The sequence below is a fragment of the Perca flavescens genome, chromosome 19 (assembly GCF_004354835.1).
Source record: "Perca flavescens isolate YP-PL-M2 chromosome 19, PFLA_1.0, whole genome shotgun sequence".
NCBI classification, from domain to species: domain Eukaryota; kingdom Metazoa; phylum Chordata; class Actinopteri; order Perciformes; family Percidae; genus Perca; species Perca flavescens.
This window is the reverse complement of record NC_041349.1, coordinates 1576452-1596355: the sequence shown is the minus strand read 5'-3', so window position 1 is coordinate 1596355 and position 19904 is coordinate 1576452. Positions and strand designations below refer to the sequence as shown.

The window sequence follows — 19904 nt, the reverse complement described above, 5'->3', positions numbered from 1 at the left end:
CGCCCCACCCCTACTAACTACCCCCCCGTCAGATGCCAACCCTGCCACCTTGACTAACACATTGTCTGAGGGAAACACTGAACCTTGCAGTAAAAGGAGCCTCGTACGGAGTCTGTTCATTCGCATCGGACAAAAACTCACTTTTTAGTAAATCTGGGTACACAAACATCTGGGTACACAAACATCTGGGTACACAAACATCTGGGTACGCAAACATCTGGGTACACAAACATCTGGGTAAACAAAGATCTGGGTAAACAAACATCTGGGTACACAAAGATCTGGGTACACAAACATCACCTGTCTACAGCCATGGGAGATGGTGATAGGACCTATTCCAACAAACGGTGGCGTATCCCTTTAAGGTGCAGAGCTCCTGGTGATACTCGGGGCCTAGTCTCATGTTGTGTGGAGCCTTCTGAGTGTTTATAAAACATCTAGCGTGAGACTAGCGTGAGACTAGCGTGAGACTAGCGTGAGACTAGCGTGAGACTAGCGTGAGACTAGCGTGAGAGTCCCTCCCATTCAAAAGGCCATCTGACCCAAACACGAGAATACGGTGAATCTGAGAAGTGGCGATTCGGTCCTAAAATATGATTTAAACTAAAGTTGGACTCACGTACTTTCACAGACAGACAATAGGATGCATTTTGGCATCATGTGCTGTGTGTCTGTGTGTGTGTGTGTGTGTGTGTGTGTGTGTGTCTGTGTGTGGGTGTGTGTGTGTGTGTGTGTGTGTGTGTGTGTGTGTGTGTGTGTGTGTGTGTGTGTGTGTGTGTGTGTGTGTGTGTGTGTGTGTGTGTGTGTGTGTGTGTGTGTGTGTGTGTGTGTGTGTGTGTGTGTGTGTGTGTGTGTGTCTGTGTGTGTGTGTGTGTGTGTGTGTGTGTGTGTGTGTGTGTGTGTGTGTGTGTGTGTGTGTGTGTCTGTGTGTCTGTAGATGTGCGTCTGTGTGTAGTTGCTGTAGTGTGTGTGCAGTGTGTGTGTGTGTGTGTGTGTGTGTGTGTGTGTGTGTGTGTGTGTGTGTGTGTGTCTGTGTGTGTGTGTGTGTGTGTGTGTGTGTGTGTGTGTGTGTGTGTGTGTGTGTGTGTGTGTGTGTGTGTGTGTGTGTGTGTGTGTGTGTGTGTCTCTGTGTGTGTGTGTGTGTGTCTCTGTGTGTGTGTGTCCTACGTTGCTGTAGATGTGCTGCAGTGTGTCTCTGGCGTTGGGGACAGACAGGTCTGTGTTCATAACGAACCGGAGACCACTGGGAGTCTCGTAGTAGTGGAGACGATACTTGCTGGTCTGAAAGGACAAAAAGCCCTCCTTCCTGAGGACAGACAGGTGCTAAGGACCACAGACAGGCAGAGAGAGAGACAGGCAGGGAGACAGACAGACTCTTTCTGTCATCATATTGTGTCTGATTGTTTTGCTGAGCTGTTGTTCTTAAATGGATATTCTTTAATGTTTTAAATAAAGCCTTCTTTCTGATGTTTCTGGGCTCTATAAATAAAGCTGTCTGTCTGATTTGAGCTCTATAAATAAAGCTGTCTGTCTGATATGAGCTCTATAAATAAAGCTGTCTGTCTGATATGAGCTCTATAAATAAAGTTGTCTGTCTGATTTGAGCTCTATAAATAAAGCTGTCTGTCTGATATGAGCTCTATAAATAAAGCGGTCTGTCTGATTTGAGCTCTATAAATAAAGCGGTCTGTCTGATTTGAGCTCTATAAGGATACATGTCCAGAGGAGACATCTTACTGACGAATGATCGGATGGAGAACAGCATCCCGTACATCAGCTTAAACTCCTGCAGACAGACAGGCAGAGAGACAGACAGGCAGGCAGACAGGCAGAGAGAGAGACACACAGACAGGCAGGCAGACAGATAGGTATAGAGAGAGACAGACAGGCAGAGAGAGAGAGAGAGAGACAGACAGGCGGACAGGCAGGCAGAAAGAGAGACAGACAGACACACAGAAAGACATGCAGACAGACACACACACAGACAGACAGGCAGACCAAGGGACAGACAGACAGGCAGGCAGACACACAGACAGGCAGGCAGAGAGAGAGAGACACAGACAGACAGGCAGAGAGAGAGAGACAGACAGGCCGAGAGAGATACACAAAGACAGACAGACAGGCAGAGAGAGAGACAGACAGGTCTTTAGTTATAGTGTTTGACAGACAGTTTAACAGTCTAGATGGATTAATGAGGTTTTTGTATTTCTGTGTGTTGGTATGAATCACCTCATCTTTGGAGATGCCTGCCTGCTTCTTCCTGTTCCACTCGTTATAGTACAGACAGCTGCCGTTACGGTCGAATATGTACAGGTTATGGACCGTCATCTGGAACCACAGACAGGCAGACAGAGAGGCATTATCACCATGTTACTGGCGGAGCAGACAGGCAGACAGACAGGCATTATCCCCATGTTACTGGCGAAGCAGTATTCACATATAGACATCACTAAATCAATAAATACATAACTAATCATAAGCACTGGGTGTTTTAAATGGAGGCCGAATTGAAGACTATCTCCGTTAGAGTCTGGTAAATCTTCTAAATATGTTGTGTATCACGTGTAGCTTTTGATATTTGTTATTTAAATGTCGGGATAAAATTACGCATTTTTAGAACAGGGTCTGGTTATGCGGTCGGGTCATACGGCACCAGACGGCCATGAAAACGGACTTAAACTATTTTTAAAGATAATTTAAACAAATAGTGACTAATTAAGAGCCAGTAGAATGCGTTAAACACGTCAAATATAGTCTGTAACATGAGTTAAATCCGACATTTTACGGAGCTACCGCGGTGTTTACCTTCTTTTCCTCTTTCCTGCCGAGCTCAGGACCCCGCAGCAGGGCTGTCCGCTTACGCGCCTGAACCAAACTCTTTTCAGGGAGTTTTATAAATATACATTTGACTCACAGCAACAAGAGAAAACACAACCTGAAATATAACGTATTATTTAATGACACAGAGTTATTTATGATGATTTTTTGGTAACTTATTCACAGCGCTAAACCTAAAAGGCGTAAATGACTGCCGCCTCCTCGTCACAGAGCGTTCAAACAGAGACAAGATGGCGGCAGCAGCATCAATGATGCCGTACTTCGCACAGCAGATTTCTTCTAAAAACGACCTGGTCCCGGACTGGATGGGCCAGGAAGTCAGCACCGGGGTGAGTACATGTTGTTGGACCGGAGCGGACCGAACCGGACTCGGTTCCGTCTCTGTGGAGAGTTTTTTGACCCTGTAAAGACGCTGAATGAGACAGCACTTCTGCGGCTAGCTAACGGCGGCTAGCGGCTAACTAACTCTGATTAACTGTTAAAGTTCGGACTAACCAAAGTATAACCCGGACCGGACCAGGCTGGATTCTGTCCCGGGGCAGGGTGTGGACCTGGGGCGGGTTTAGTAAAGAGACCCATGGGGAGTGTTGGTGGTAACGGTCCGGAGCAGAGGTGTCCGATAATCGGCTCACCGCATTAACGTGACTTTAAGCGGCTGGAGACGAGAAGCAGCGGTGTTGTGCCGAGTTGTGCATCCCTTGCTACTACTGAGTCCAGTGTAACGTTGCAGGGCTTTCTCTGTCTTTATAAGGGTTAGTTTGGGACAGTAATTAAACCTTTATAAGGGTTAGTTTGGGACAGTAACTAAACCTTTATAACGGTTAGTTAGTTTGGGACGGTAACTAAACTTTTATAACTGTTAGTTTGGGACAGTAACTAAACCTTTATAGGGGTTAGTTTGGGACCTTTTATAAGGGTTAGTTTGGAATGGTAACTAAACCTTTATAATGGTTAGTTTGGGACCTTTTATAAGGGTTAGTTTGGAATGGTAACTAAACCTTTATAATGGTTAGTTTGGGACCTTTTATAAGGGTTAGTTTGGGGCAGTAACTAAACCTCTATAAGGGTTAGTTTGGGATGGTAACTAAACCTTTATAATGGTTAGTTTGGGACCTTTTATAAGGGTTAGTTTGGAGTAACTAAACCTTTATAAGGGTTAGTTTGGGATGGTAACTAAACCTTTATAATGGTTAGTTTGGGACCTTTTTATAAGGGTTAGTTTGGGACAGTAACTAAACCTTTTATAAGGGTTAGTTTGGGGCAGTAACTAAACCTTTATAAGGGTTAGTTTGGGGCAGTAACTAAACCTTTATAAGGGTTAGTTTGGGGCAGTAACTAAACCTTTATAAGGGTTAGTTTGGGACGGTAACTAAACCTTTTATAATGGTTAGTTTGGGACCTTTTATAAGGGTTAGTTTGGGACAGTAACTAAACCTTTATAATGGTTAGTTTGGGGCAGTAACTTAACCTTTATAAGGGTTAGTTTGGGACCTTTATAAGGTTTAGTTTGGGACCTTTATAAGGTTTAGTTTGGGACCTTTGTAAGGTTTAGTTTGGGACCTTTGTAAGGTTTAGTTTGGGACCTTTGTAAGGGTTAGTTTGGGACCTTTTGTAAGGGTTAGTTTGGGACCTTTTGTAAGGGTTAGTTTGGGGCCTTTGTAAGGGTTAGTTTGGGGCAGTAACTAAACCTTTACAAGGGTTAGTTTGGGACCTTTGTAAGGGTTAGTTTGGGACCTTTGTAAGGGTTAGTTTGGGACCTTTTGTAAGGGTTAGTTTGGGACCTTTGTAAGGGTTAGTTTGGGACCTTTTGTAAGGGTTAGTTTGGGACCTTTGTAAGGGTTAGTTTGGGACCTTTGTAAGGGTTAGTTTGGGACCTTTGTAAGGGTTAGTTTGGGACCTTTGTAAGGGTTAGTTTGGGACCTTTTGTAAGGGTTAGTTTGGGACCTTTGTAAGGGTTAGTTTGGGACCTTTGTAAGGGTTAGTTTGGGACCTTTGTAAGGGTTAGTTTGGGACCTTTTGTAAGGGTTAGTTTGGGACCTTTGTAAGGGTTAGTTTGGGACCTTTTGTAAGGGTTAGTTTGGGACCTTTTGTAAGGGTTAGTTTGGGACCTTTGTAAGGGTTAGTTTGGGACCTTTGTAAGGGTTAGTTTGGGACCTTTGTAAGGGTTAGTTTGGGACCTTTGTAAGGGTTAGTTTGGGACCTTTGTAAGGGTTAGTTTGGGGCAGTAACTAAACCAGATGATGTAACTACAGGACCCGTCTCTAATATGATGATGTAGTCTGACTTCTTCAGCTCTAAGTTTCAGGTCTTTAAGCTTTCTGACTGTTTATGGGTTCTGATAATGGATCAATAATGTTTCTGCCTGATTGATAACTACCTGTGTTTGTCTCTCTGTCTGTCTCTCTCTCTCCACCTGTCTATCTGTCTCTCTCTCTCCACCTGTCTGTCTGTCAGACCACCATCATGGCGGTGGAGTATGATGGAGGAGTTGTGATCGGTGCCGACTCTCGCACCACAACAGGGTAAGAGGACTACTCTCTGTCTGTCTCTCTGCCTGTCTCTCTCTCTGTCTGTCTCTGTCTGTCTGTCTGTGGTATCACACACACACATTTAAACCTGTCTCTCTGTTCTCTCTGCCTGTCTCTCTCTCTGTCTCTCTCTGTCTGAGTCTGTCTGTCTGTCTGTCTGTGGTATCACACACACACATTTAAACCTGTCTCTCTGTTCTCTCTGCCTGTCTCTCTCTCTCTCTCTGTCTGTCAGTGGTATCACACACATTTAAACCTGTCTCTCTGTTCTCTCTGCCTGTCTCTCTCTCTCTCAGAGCTTACATCGCCAACAGAGTAACGGACAAGCTGACTCCGATCCACGACCGGATCTTCTGCTGCAGGTCAGTCCTCCTCCTCTTCCTCCTCTTCCTCCTCTTAGGGATGGGCGACATGGCTTAAAAAAAAAAAACTCCGATTGTTTTTTGTTTTTCACACCAAACCCGATTTTCGATTTTAATCGATTTTGTTTTTTCAATTTAAAAACAAACTACAACTGACAAAGAAATTGCTCAAAACAAATGTACTCTTTATTTAGTTCTGTAGCTTATCAGTTTTCTAACTTCAAAGTTTGTGACACAATGCCCCTTCAAAATAACTTGTATAATATAAATAAAATTGTGTCCCTTTTTGATAAAACGCTTCTGTGTAACTGTAACAAAAATTACAAAATTAGATGTATTACAAAAATAAATACTTTTAACAGTGGTATTCATAGAGTGCAAACAAAACTTGAAACAGTTTTCCTGAATCCCTCAAATTGTAAACAAGATGAAACATCTGCATCCATTACTTTAGTTTCAACATTTTTCTTTTATGCATTTTTAGCCAGGAAGACAAGCCTGTCTACTACCTCTGGCTTGAGGCCATAAAACAATGCCCCCTCCCACACTGAAAAGCCTCTCTGATGGGGCACTTGTAGCAGGGACAGACAAGTATTTTTTTGGCCACATTACTGAGCCTTGGGAAGTTTGGTTCGTGACCCTTCCACCACTGAAGTGGATCGGTGTCAGGGTCCACTTCAGGCTCTGTCTCTACTTCCACTGCCTCTGATTGGTGAGAAGATGGCTCGGGCACATTCTTCTTGAAGAAAGCAGCTAAAGTCATCTTCTTATTGGGCGGAGGCTGTGGCACAGCTGGACCAGGCGGCTGTGGTGAGACATCAGCTCAGTGACAGCTCTCTTCTTGACTTGTTCCACCTTGTCTGGGTCAATGTATGTTGTTCAGTAGTGATGTGCGGATCGATACTAAACTATCGATATTTGCGATCCCAACGTCTCCTGCTCTAGCATCGATTCTCATATAAAAAGATCGATATTTAAACTCCGTAATTTGGAGTGAGTGTTTATGTTATCATAAGTAACTTGTTGTCACTAGGGCTGTCCTCGACTAAAGAAATTGTTAGTCGACTAACACTTTTTTTTTTGTCGACTAACCGATTGGTTGATTTAATTGACAGAGCTGTGCTCTTTGAGAGGTGGTTAAGACTAGAAAAGCACAATATAAATGTAGTTAATTAACCATCTGTAAAACTGAGTTTCTCCACAATTAATCCTGCAAAAGCACCACTTTAAATCTTGTGTTTACCATAAATGTGCTCAGAAGTTTCTTGGAAATAAGTAATTAAGCATGAATAAGCATAAAAAATGACTAATGGACTAAAGAAATCTTAGTCGACTAAGACCAAAACCACCGATTAATCGACTAAGAGGTGGCAGCCCTAGCTGTGTGTGGACATTTTTTTTATTTGTGTGTAATTTTCGACCTGTTTTACTGTACGAGTCTCTGAGATTTTCTTTATAATTAAATAATATGAGAGTAGTTTTATTGTCTTGTCATTGTGCAGCTATAGCCTACTTTGGAATTGGTAATCCTACAGCCTACTTTTTTACTTTACTTTAAACTATTTGTCACATCACACTACAAATAAAATGCGTAAAAAGTATCGGTATCGGAATCGGCAATACCAGCCTGGGTATTACTTGGTATCGGATCGAATAGGAATTAAGTGGTATCGCACATCACTACTGTACAGAACCTGGGCTCCATCGGTGAGGACATGTCCAAGAGTTCATTCTTCACAGGGTCACTGTATTTGTCATCGAGGTACCGCATTATGTTTCTTTGTATTGTTTTAGTGAGTTCGGTGTCTTCTTCCTCTGGCTGTAGGAGATTGGTTTTGAACGAATGCAGCACCGGTTTAATGTAGGAGACACCGACATTACGATTCTTTATTTACGGACTCTAAAACCTCAATATCTTGCCAAGTGGGCACAAGATTTTATTTATTTTTTTCCCCAGTTTGAAGTTGGCCATTTAATTCAGCACACATACTTTACAAACAAAGGCTTAATCACTTTTTGTGGAAGTAGATTTTTTTTTTTTTTTTTTTTTTTGTTTTCTATGATTTATTTATACATTTTCAGTTACAAAACAGTGGGAGACATAGATACAACAACAACAAATTTAACAGTAATCAGATACACCAAGGTCCCACTAGAAAAAACAAAAACAAACAAAAAATTAGGAGTGCAATACAATCCTACATAAAGTTAACCCAATTATATATTGATCAGACAGTACAGAAGTAGTATCATCTTAGGTGGTGGGTGGTGATCTTGGGGTCAGAGGGTGGGGTGCTCTCTATCTTTTTTTTGACGTGAACCCCATGTGGGTGATGAGTGGGTAGACCAAGCTCAGCCGGTACTTCACCCATCTCTCGTCTTTTCGTCCAACTCTAGGAGAAGGCCCGATGGCACGATCGATTCGTGGGTCCTTCACAACGTTCTCTGTACAATAAAGAAGGAATGAAAACACAAAAAACATTTTTTAGTGTCACTATTGGTCAGTGTCAACAAGTCTTGTTCATATTTCCACATTATTAATGCACAGTAAAGGCATACATATACAATACACACACACACACACACACAATATACCATTGTTATTAATCATGCATATACATTTAGTGGAAATATGTGTTGATTTCATTAAATTGCATTAATTACAACATGCATTAATTGGGCTGTTCATGTGTAAAAAAACAAACAAAAATGAACACCACTTGAATGCATAGCCATTAGACTCTTACCTATAGCGTTGTGCAGTTTATGTCCAACGCACTGGAGGTTTGGCCACTCAGGAGAGTAAAGATGGAAAACCCCTAAAGCTTAAAGTTAGGTTGAAGAGAAAACCGATGTTCATTAAAAACAAATCTCTCTAAACGTCAAATTCGAGTTAATCGATAAAATCGATTTATCGCCCAGCCCTACCTCCTCTCCCTCCTCCTCTTCCTCTTCCTCCTCTTCTTCTTCCTCCTCCTCCTCTTCCTCCTCCATGTAGGGTCCCAGGAGGAGCTCTTTAAGAACACATGGTACCTGTTAACATCACATAGAACATGGACAGACTGTCCAGGAGCTCTTTAAGAACACACAACTATTTCATATTTTTATCATCATGAGGAACCTGTTTGGAAGGATTTTAGGAAGCTCCAAACATTTCTGGACCTGTCTAAGACCTGTAAAGTAACCCAGGACCTGTCTAAGACCTGTCTAAGACCTGTAAAGTAACCCAGGACCTGTCTAAGACCTGTCTAAGACCTGTAAAGTAACCCAGGACCTGTCTAAGACCTGTAAAGTAACCCAGGACCTGTCTAAGACCTGGAACCTCCATGTTTGTGTTGTTCAGGTCTGGATCAGCTGCTGATACTCAGGCCATCGCTGATGTGGTCACCTACCAGCTGGGCTTCCACAGGTAACACACACACACAGAGACACACACAGACACACACACACACACACAGGTAACACACACACACAGAGACACACACAGAGACACACACACACACACAGGTAACACACACACACAGAGACACACACAGAGAGACACACACACACACACAGGGTAACACACACACACAGAGACACACACAGAGACACACACACACACACACACAGGTAACACACACACACACACACACACACACACACACACAGAGACACACACACACACACACACACACAGGTAACACACACACACAGAGACACACAGAGACACACACACACACACACACAGGTAACACACCGGTAACACACACACACACAGGTAACACACACACACACAGGTAACACACACACAGGTAACACACACACACACAGAGACACACACACACACACACAGGTAACACACAGGTAACACACATACACACACACACACACACACAGGTAAACACACACACACACACACACACAGGTGACACACACACAGAGACACACAGAGACACACACACACACACAGGTAACACACACACACACACACAGGTGACACACACACAGAGACACACACACACAGGTAACACACAGGTAACACACACACACAGAGACACACACACAGGTAACACACACACACACACAGGTAAAACACACACACACACACAGGAGACACACACACACACACAGAGACACACACACACACACACACAGTTAACACACACACAGAGACACACACACACACACACACACACACACACACACACACACACACACACACACACAGTTAACACACACACAGAGACACACACACACAGGTAACACACACACACATACAGATACACAGAGAGAAATACACACACAGGTAACACACAGGTCTCACACACACACACATACATACATACACACACACACACACACACACAGGTAACACACACAGAGAGACACACACACAGGTAACACAGACACACACACACGCACACAGGTAACACACACAGAGAGACACACACAGGTAACACACACACACACACACACAGGTAACACACACACACAGGTAACACACACACACAGGTAACACACACACACACAGGTAACGCACACACACAGACACACACAGAGACACACACACAGGTAACACAGACACACCCACCCAGAGCCAGTGTGATTAACCTCTTCCTGTTTATGTCCCGCCCCCAGCATTGAGCTAGATGAGCCCCCATTGGTGGAGACGGCAGCCAATCTGTTCAAAGCTAGCTGCTACCGCTACAGAGAGGAGCTGAGTGCTGGGATCCTGGTGGCTGGATGGGACCGCAGGAAGGGGGGGCAGGTACTACTACACACTCTACACACACTACACACACACTGGGACCATTATACACACACTACACACACACTGGGACCATTATACACACACACACACACACACACACACACACACACACACACACACACACACACACACTGGGACCATTATACACACACTACACACACACTGGGACCACTACAGAGAGAAGCTGAGTGCTGGGATCCTGGTGGCTGGATGGGACCGCAGGAAGGGGGGGCAGGTACTACTACACACTCTACACACACTACACACACACTGGGACCATTATACACACACACACACACACACACACACACACACACACTGGGACCATTATACACACACTACACACACACTGGGACCATTATACACACACTACACACACACTGGGACCATTATACACACACTACACACACTGGGACCATTATACACACACTACACACACTGGGACCATTATACACACACTGGGACCATTATACACACACTACACACACTGGGACCATTATACACACACTACACACACTGGGACCATTATACACACACACTACACACACTGGGACCATTATACACACACACTACACACACTGGGACCATTATACACACACTACACACACTGGGACCATTATACACACACTACACACACACTGGGACCATTATACACACACTACACACATACTACACACACACTGGGACCATTATACACACACTACACACACTGGGACCATTATACACACACTACACACACACTGGGACCATTATACACACACTACACACATACTACACACACACTGGGACCATTATACACACACTACACACATACTACACACACACTGGGACCATTATACACACACTACACACACTGGGACTATTATACACACACTACACACACACACACACTGGGACCATTATACACACACTACACACACTACACACACACTGGGACCATTATACACACACTACACACACACACACTGGGACCACTACAGAGAGGAGCTGAGTGCTGGGATCCTGGTGGCTGGATGGGACCGCAGGAAGGGGGGGCAGGTACTACTACACACTCTACACACTCTACACACACACACTGGGACCATTATACACACACTACACACACTGGGACCATTATACACACACTACACACACTGGGACCATTATACACACTACACACACTGGGACCATTATACACACACTACACACACACTGGGACCATTATACACACACTACACACACTACACACACACTGGGACCATTATACACACACTACACACATACTACACACACACTGGGACCATTATACACACACTACACACACTGCACACACACTGGGACCATTATACACACACTACACACACTGCACACACACTGGGACCATTATACACACACTACACACACTACACACACACTGGGACCATTATACACACACTACACACACTGGGACCATTATACACACACTACACTACACACACACTGGGACCATTATACACACACTACACACACACACACTGGGACCATTATACACACACTACACACACACACTGGGACCACTACAGAGAGGAGCTGAGTGCTGGGATCCTGGTGGCTGGATGGGACCGCAGGAAGGGGGGGCAGGTACTACTACACACTCTACACACACTACACACACACTGGGACCATTATACACACACTACACACACTACACACACACTGGGACCTTTATACACACACTACACACACACTACACACACACTGGGACCTTTATACACACTCTACACACACTACACACACAATGGGACCTTTATACACACTCTACACACACACTGGGACCTTTATACACACACTACACACACACTACACACACACTGGGACCATTATACACACACTACACACACACTGGGACCTTTATACACACTCTACACACACACTGGGACCATTATACACACACTACACACACAATACACACACACTGGGACCATTATACACACACTACACACACACTGGGACCATTATACACACACTACACACACACTGGGACCTTTATACACACTCTACACACACTACACACACACTGGGACCCTTCTACACATTATACACACACACTGGGACCGCAAGAAGGGTGGGCAGGTACTACTACACACACTACAAGAGATATTCCAACGTGTGTGTGTGTGTGTCTGTGTGTGTGTCTGACCTGTGTGTGTGTGTGTGTGTGTGTGTGTGTGTGTGTGTGTGTGTGTGTGTGTGTGTGTGTGTGTGTGTATGTGTGTGTGTGTGTGTGTGTGTGTCTGACCTGTGTGTGTGTGTGTGTGTGTGTCTGTGTGTGTGTGTGTGTGTGTGTGTCTGTGTGTGTGTGTGTGTGTGTGTGTGTGTGTGTGTGTGTGTGTGTGTGTGACCTGTGTGTGTGTGTGTGTGTGTCTGTGTGTGTGTGTGTGTGTGTGTGTGTGTGACCTGTGTGTGTGTGTGTGTGTGTCTGACCTGTGTGTGTGTGTGTGTGTGTGTGTGTGTGTGTGTGTGTGTGTGTGTGTGTGTCTGTGTGTGTGTGTGTGTGTGTGTGTCTGACCTGTGTGTGTGTGTGTGTGTGTGTCTGACCTGTGTGTGTGTGTGTGTGTGTGTGTGTCTGACCTGTGTGTGTGTGTGTGTGTGTCTGACCTGTGTGTGTGTGTGTGTGTGTGTGTGTGTGTGTGTGTGTGTGTGTGTGTGTCTGACCTGTGTGTGTGTGTGTGTGTGTGTGTGTGTGTGTGTGTGTGTGTGTGTGTGTGTGTGTGTCTGACCTGTGTGTGTGTGTGTGTGTCTGACCTGTGTGTGTGTGTGTGTGTGTCTGACCTGTGTGTGTGTGTGTGTGTGTGTGTGTGTGTGTGTGTGTGTGTGTCTGACCTGTGTGTGTGTGTGTGTGTGTGTCTGACCTGTGTGTGTGTGTGTGTGTGTGTGTGTGTGTGTGTGTGTGTGTGTGTGTGTGTGTGTGTCTGACCTGTGTGTGTGTGTGTGTGTGTCTGACTGACCTGTGTGTGTGTGTGTGTGTGTGTGTCTGACTGTGTGTGTGTGTGTGTGTGACTGTGTGTGTGTGTGTGTGTCTGACCTGTGTGTGTGTGTGTGTGTGTGTGTGTCTGACCTGTGTGTGTGTGTGTGTGTGTGTGTGTGTCTGACCTGTGTGTGTGTGTGTGTGTGTGTCTGTGTGTGTGTGTGTGTGTGTGTGTGTGTGTGACCTGTGTGTGTGTGTGTGTGTGTGTGTGTGTGTGTGTGACTGACCTGTGTGTGTGTGTGTGTGTGTGTGTGTGTGTGTGTGTGTGTGTGTGTGTGTGTGTGTGTGTGTGTGTGTGTCTGACTGACGTGTGTGTGTGTGTGTCTGACCTGTGTGTGTGTGTGTGTGTGTGTGTGTCTGACCTGTGTGTGTGTGTGTGTGTGTGTGTGTGTGTCTGACCTGTGTGTGTGTGTGTGTGTGTGTGTGTGTGTGTGTGTGTGTGTGTGTGTGTGTGTGTGTGTCTCCAGGTGTACTGTGTTCCTATTGGAGGGATGATGGTGAGGCAGCCCGTCTCTATCGGTGGCAGCGGCAGCTCTTACATCTACGGCTTCATGGACTCAAACTACAAACCTGACCTGACCAAGGACCAGTGTTTGGACCTCACTGCTGCAGGTACACACACACACACACACACACACACACACACACACACACACACACACACACACAGGTCAGACAGTGTTGAGGGTAGATGCGACCCAGATGATGTGAACAACGAGGGGCTTTTATTGTGAATGACCCAGTTAAACGAATTATAATAGAAAACATTAACAAAGTTAAAGGTGTAGGGGAGGATTTTCTTTATCCGGGTGGATCATCAAGACTATTGGTCCTCCTGGTTGTCAATCATTCTGGTGATATGTTTACGTCCTGAGCTTTCAGGTGTGTGTGTGTGTGTGGTGAGCTTGAGCTCCGGTTTCAGCCATTCATTGAAGCATTGAAGCTTTTGGGAGAATATAGTTCACACGCTGGCGTTGGGCTTCCCACCGATGCCTCAGTCGTGGAGTTTCTACTCCACAGGTGAAGTTTGGCTTTTTGGAGAAATCCATTTAAAATCACTGCTAGTAAAAGTTGATGTAAGCTAAGCTATGATTAGCGATGCTAGCCCTTGGCACAAGTCACGCACCGCGCACACACACACGGTAAACATCTCCATTTGTGAAAAAGTGCAAATCTTCTTTTGGAGAGTAGGCTTGTACGAGCCACGCCGACAGAAACTTGTAAACAGTGCTCTCTCGTGCACACGTTTAATAGGCGTTCCCTCCCGGGAGCAGGCAGTGTGGCCTTTTTTTCAAAAAGTACAGAGTTTTCTTTTCTAAAATTCGGGAAAATCCTCCACTATACCTTTTTTAAAGGAAAGTAACTAAAAGGCTCTTTCAAGAAAATAAATTAAAATTGACTTGCGAGTCATGACGAACAAACAATCAGATAAACAATTGTGTACAGATGGATCTTAATTCAAGTGTCAGCACTGAGGATATACCACAGACTTGTCTTACTTCCTCAGTGCACACTTCAGCTCTCCTACAGCGAATGCCTGACCACAGCCCCTCAAATTGGAACATACCAACATACAATATACAGGGGTGTGGATAAAGCTTAATACAGCAAAAACACATATAGCTATAAAGCTAAACTAAGACAGCATATAATATATACAACGCTCATTACAATTAACCACAGCCACAAGACATCTTGTTAGCTGTAGGGCTGCAACTAACGATTATTTTAATAATCAATTTAATCTGTCGATTATTTTTTCGATTAATCGATGAATCGGATAAAAAACAAACAAAAAAGCATTAATTTACATCAACTCAATACATACATACTTGTTGTTTTAGTTAATAGTTGTGTAAAGGTAAGTAACCCAAATAGCAGATACAGACAGACACACACACACACACACTTATTCATTAAATTATTACCATCATTGTAGTAAGTGCAAGTTAAGTTCGTTTATACACCACACACTATTATATTTGTCAACAATAACTGATATGGGACAAAGCACATAATATATACATGACAACAGATTGAAAAATGAATGGGCCAAAAAGGCGAGTGAATAAAACCGTGTCTTTAGTCTTGTAAACTATACCCCCCCTGCTTTATTACTGTTATTACCGAGCTAACGCTAGCTCGTCATGCTAGTCAGCTGGATAACGAGTAAACAGCAGCACCAGAAGAGCTACTGGAGGGACGGTACGTTCCTCCCTTCAGACCGGAACAGAAGGAGGATAGTGTAGTGACTTTACCCTGCTGTTGAACTCCCTTCCTCCTCATCAAGGACTCCAACATGTTTACGTTTTAGGTGCTGACTCATCACCGTGGTGCGCCCCTGCCATGCCGTGTCGCTTTTGCTTATCTTGTAATTAACACGTTTCTGATTGATTTAGTGTGAAATGCTCCCACACCTCGGATGACTCGGGTCGTACTGATCTCTCTGCCTCCGCCGAGTGTTTCAGAACAACGTTACGGGTCTCTCCGGTCTCTCTCCGTATTTCCTCTACCCCCGCTCTGCTCTTTTTCCTTTTCTTTCGCTCCGCTCTGCGCTCAACTCAATTTTTTTTTTATCTCCGCGACTAGGTGGCGTAATAGTTGCGAGACACAACGAATCGATAATGAAATTCGTTGCCAACTTTTTTTAGTAATCGAATTTTATCGATTTTATGGATTCGTTGTTGCAGCCCTAGTTAGCTGTAAAATATATTACAGAAGATACAGGTCAACTTCCTGTTACCCTGGAAGTCACAGATAATTCAAATAAAAGGACAGCAGCAATCCTCCCCCACAACAAAAGAGCACATGCTGGTAAGCCCACAACATTTGACCCTCTGTATAGTTTTACACTCAATAAACTAGGGCTGTCCTCGACTAAAGAAGTTCTTAGTCGACTAACACTTATAGGATTTAGTCGACTAATCGATGAGTTGATTTAATTGACAGAGCTGTGCTCTTTGAGAGGTGGTTAAGACTAGAAAAGCACAATATAAATGTAGTTAATTAACCATCTGTAAAACTGAGTTTCTCCTCAATTAATCCTGCAAAAGCACCACTTTAACTCTTGTGTTTACCATAAATGTGCTCAGAAGTTTCTTGGAAATAAGTAATTAAGCATGAATAAGCATAAAAAATGACTAATGGACTAAAGAAATCTTAGTCGACTGAGACCAAAACGACTAAGAGGTGGCAGCCCTAAATTAAAAAAATTAATTACCAAAGACTTAAGTGCTGCGTGGTTATTCTACCAGGTGATGTCTGTGACAATCTGAACGTTTTTACTCAATAAACAATGATGTATAGATGACTATAACTAGGTATAGCAAATCACTGCAGTATTAGATGTTAAAAACCATGCACAACTCTACGGGATTAATATGGGAAATTTGACAAATGATATAAAACCGATATACAAACCAAACATATAGTCTCGTCAGACAAACCTACAGGCAACCTCTTCACTCAGTCTTTGAAATACAAATAGGTAGTTTATCACACACACACACACACACACACACACTCACAGAGACACACACACACACACACACACTCACAGACACACACACACACTCACAGAGACACACACACACACTCACAGAGACACACACACACACACACTCACTCACAGAGACACACACACACACTCACTCACAGAGACACACACACACTCACACACACACACACACACACACACACTCACAGACACACACACACTCCCAGAGACACACACACACTCACAGACACACACACACTCCCAGAGACACATACACAAACGCAGACACACACCCACTCTCACAGAGACACAAACACAGACACACACACTCAAAGAGACAAACACAGACACACAAACACACACACACACACTCACAGAGACACACACACACACACACACACACAGACACATACACACACACAGACACACTCACAGACACACACACACACACTCACAGAGACACACACACTCTCACAGAGACACACACACACACACTCACAGAGACACACACACACACACACACACACACACTCACAGAGACACATACACACTCACAGAGACACACACACACTCACAGAGACACACACTCACAGAGACACATACACACTCACAGACACACACACTCTCACAGAGACACAAACACAGACACACACACACTCAACGAGACAAACACAGACACACACACACACACACACACACACACACACATACACACACATACATACATACACACACATACATACAGACACACATACACACACATACATACAGACACATACACAAACAAACAGACACACACACACAGACAGACAGAGACACACACACAGACATACCTCAGCGTTGTATTGTACACAGATTAATATTGTTATTGTATAATGTCGACTGACATTTTCAGGAACACATGGTCATGGAAAGTACTGAGAGAGAGATTTCAACACTGCTGTAATCAGATCAGAATATATTTATGTGTAACATGGTATTTAATCTCATCAAGGAAATATATTGTATAGTATATTGTTATACTGAACCTGTCTGTCTCTCTCTCCCTGCCTGTCTCTCTCTCTCTCTCCCTCCCTGTCTTCCTGCCTGCCTGTCTCTCTCTCCCTGCCTGTCTGTCTCCCTTTCTGCCCGTCTCTCTCTCCCTGCCTGTCTGTCTCTCAGCCCTGTCTCTGGCGATGGAGAGAGACGGCTCCAGCGGAGGTGTGATCAGACTGGCGAGCATCTCTGAGTCCGGAGTAGAGAGGAAGGTCATCCTGGGGAACCAGCTGCCCAAATACTCCACACACTAAACACACACACACTGAACACACACATTAAACACACACTCTGAACACACACACTCTGAACACACACACACACACACACACACAGAGCTGTGTTAACTTGTCATTTTTCTGTCAATAAAGTTTTGAGTCTTGCCTCTGTTGTCCTGTTCTTCTTTAAACAGCTGCAGTGTTAGCCTAGCTTAGCATAAAGACTGGTAGTGGGGGGACTGTTAGCCTAGCTTAGCATAAAGTCTGGTAGTTGGTAGTATGTGGTGTTATTTTTCAGCTTGGTAGGAAATGAAGAGTCCCTCCAACCAATCACAGGCTGCCAGACCACTCAGCATTTTATTTAATAATCATTCATCCTGTTCATTGATTATAATTTACACTCTGTCAGAAGTCACTACACACAGGCCTGAAATCAAACCTGCAAACTAGTCGCTTCTCGGCAAAAATCGCCGTTTTGAACATGAAAACGTCCTCCCCCGTGAGTGTGAGACCCGGTGATGATCCAGCACCGGTGCCCTAACCACCGTTCCCTATATCTGAGCCTCATGTAGGGTCTGCTGAGAGGACTACTCTTCTCTCTGGGAACTGGAACATCAACATTTAGCTATTTAATAATAATTTATAATTTACACTCTGTTAGAAATCAATACACACACACACACAGAGACACACACATGCACAAATGGAGAGCTGTCAGAGGGGGGGGGCTGTCAGAGCTGGACCAGCACCCTGAGCGGTTGAGTCTTGCTCAAGAGCACCTTGGCAGTGCCCAGCAGGTGGACTGGCACCTCTCCAGCTACCAGGCCACTCTCTGTGGTCCTCACTGGGACTTGAACCAGCAACCCTCTGGTTCCCAATTAAGTTTTAGGTCATTTTATGGTTGCAGCCCGCCACAAAACGAAGAAGAAGAAGTTGTAGTCCATTTCCTCCCAGCATTTCCTCTTCTGTTTGAACCTATTTTATCTGCTTTCATATGTTTAACTTAAATTATATACTGTATATACTGCACTGTAAAATATATTCTTCTCTCTTAAATAGTTTTTAATAGTTTTCTAACTGCTCCTTCATGTTTCCTGTAGCTGAAACGTGCTCTATAAATAAAGCTGCCTTGCCTGTCAGCACACCGGACCGGAGTCAAGACCAGAAAACAAGACTCACACCAAGGGCCAGACATGTTTAGAGTTTCTTTAATTGAAAAAGTCAAATATTTTTGAGTGTATTATTGCGTGTCTCATGTAGTCTTCTCGCTCACAGTGTGGTCGACATAAAGCCCCCAAAAAAGTGACTCAGCCATCAAAGGAAAAGGAGACAAAAAGGTTGGAAAAAGCACCAAAAAACTTTAAAAAAAAATGCCAGAAAAGACCCCAAAATCGTCTGCAGAAGTAAGAGTGACAAAACATTGAAAAAGCTACAAAAACTAGACGGGCCAGAGACATGATGGAAGAGGACCAACGAGGAGACGAGAGACTTTCTGAATTTAATTTAACAAGCAAAATATAACAAATATTTTAGAGAGCAAAAATCTAAGAGATGCCAAATTTATCAGGAACTGGCGAAGGAAATGACCAACGGAGGTTAGGACGAGCCGTGGGACGTCCCGCGGAGTGAATGGAAGGAGCTCTAACAGAGATACACGTCTCAAAAAAAAAGTGATTTCAATATTGACT

General features: G+C 44.1%; 3 protein-coding genes across 3 annotated transcripts in view; 1 reads left to right on the top strand and 2 right to left on the bottom strand.

The window, feature by feature from the left end:
• The window catches only part of trappc1 (trafficking protein particle complex subunit 1), a 6566-nt gene extending 3713 nt beyond the window's left edge, over positions 1-2853 (bottom strand). The window contains exons 1-4 of the mRNA XM_028563569.1: positions 2806-2853; positions 2230-2328; positions 1716-1786; positions 1168-1306 (exon numbers count right to left, since the gene is read on the bottom strand). Coding sequence (XP_028419370.1) covers positions 1168-1306; positions 1716-1786; positions 2230-2328 — 309 coding nt within the window. The 5' untranslated portion in view covers positions 2806-2853. The remainder of the gene's footprint in view (positions 1-1167; positions 1307-1715; positions 1787-2229; positions 2329-2805) is intronic.
• LOC114546103 (zinc finger protein 721-like) overlaps positions 1-19904 on the bottom strand; it is a 1066380-nt gene that overhangs the window by 479321 nt on the left and 567155 nt on the right. The gene's annotated exons all lie outside the window — the stretch shown is intronic.
• Positions 3026-18382, top strand: psmb6 (proteasome 20S subunit beta 6). Its single transcript, XM_028606428.1, has 7 exons — positions 3026-3167; positions 5293-5360; positions 5663-5728; positions 9072-9137; positions 10349-10478; positions 13935-14079; positions 18125-18382. Exons 1-7 carry the CDS (start codon positions 3069-3071, stop codon positions 18250-18252), a joined length of 702 nt encoding a protein of 233 aa, XP_028462229.1. The 5' UTR covers positions 3026-3068; the 3' UTR covers positions 18253-18382.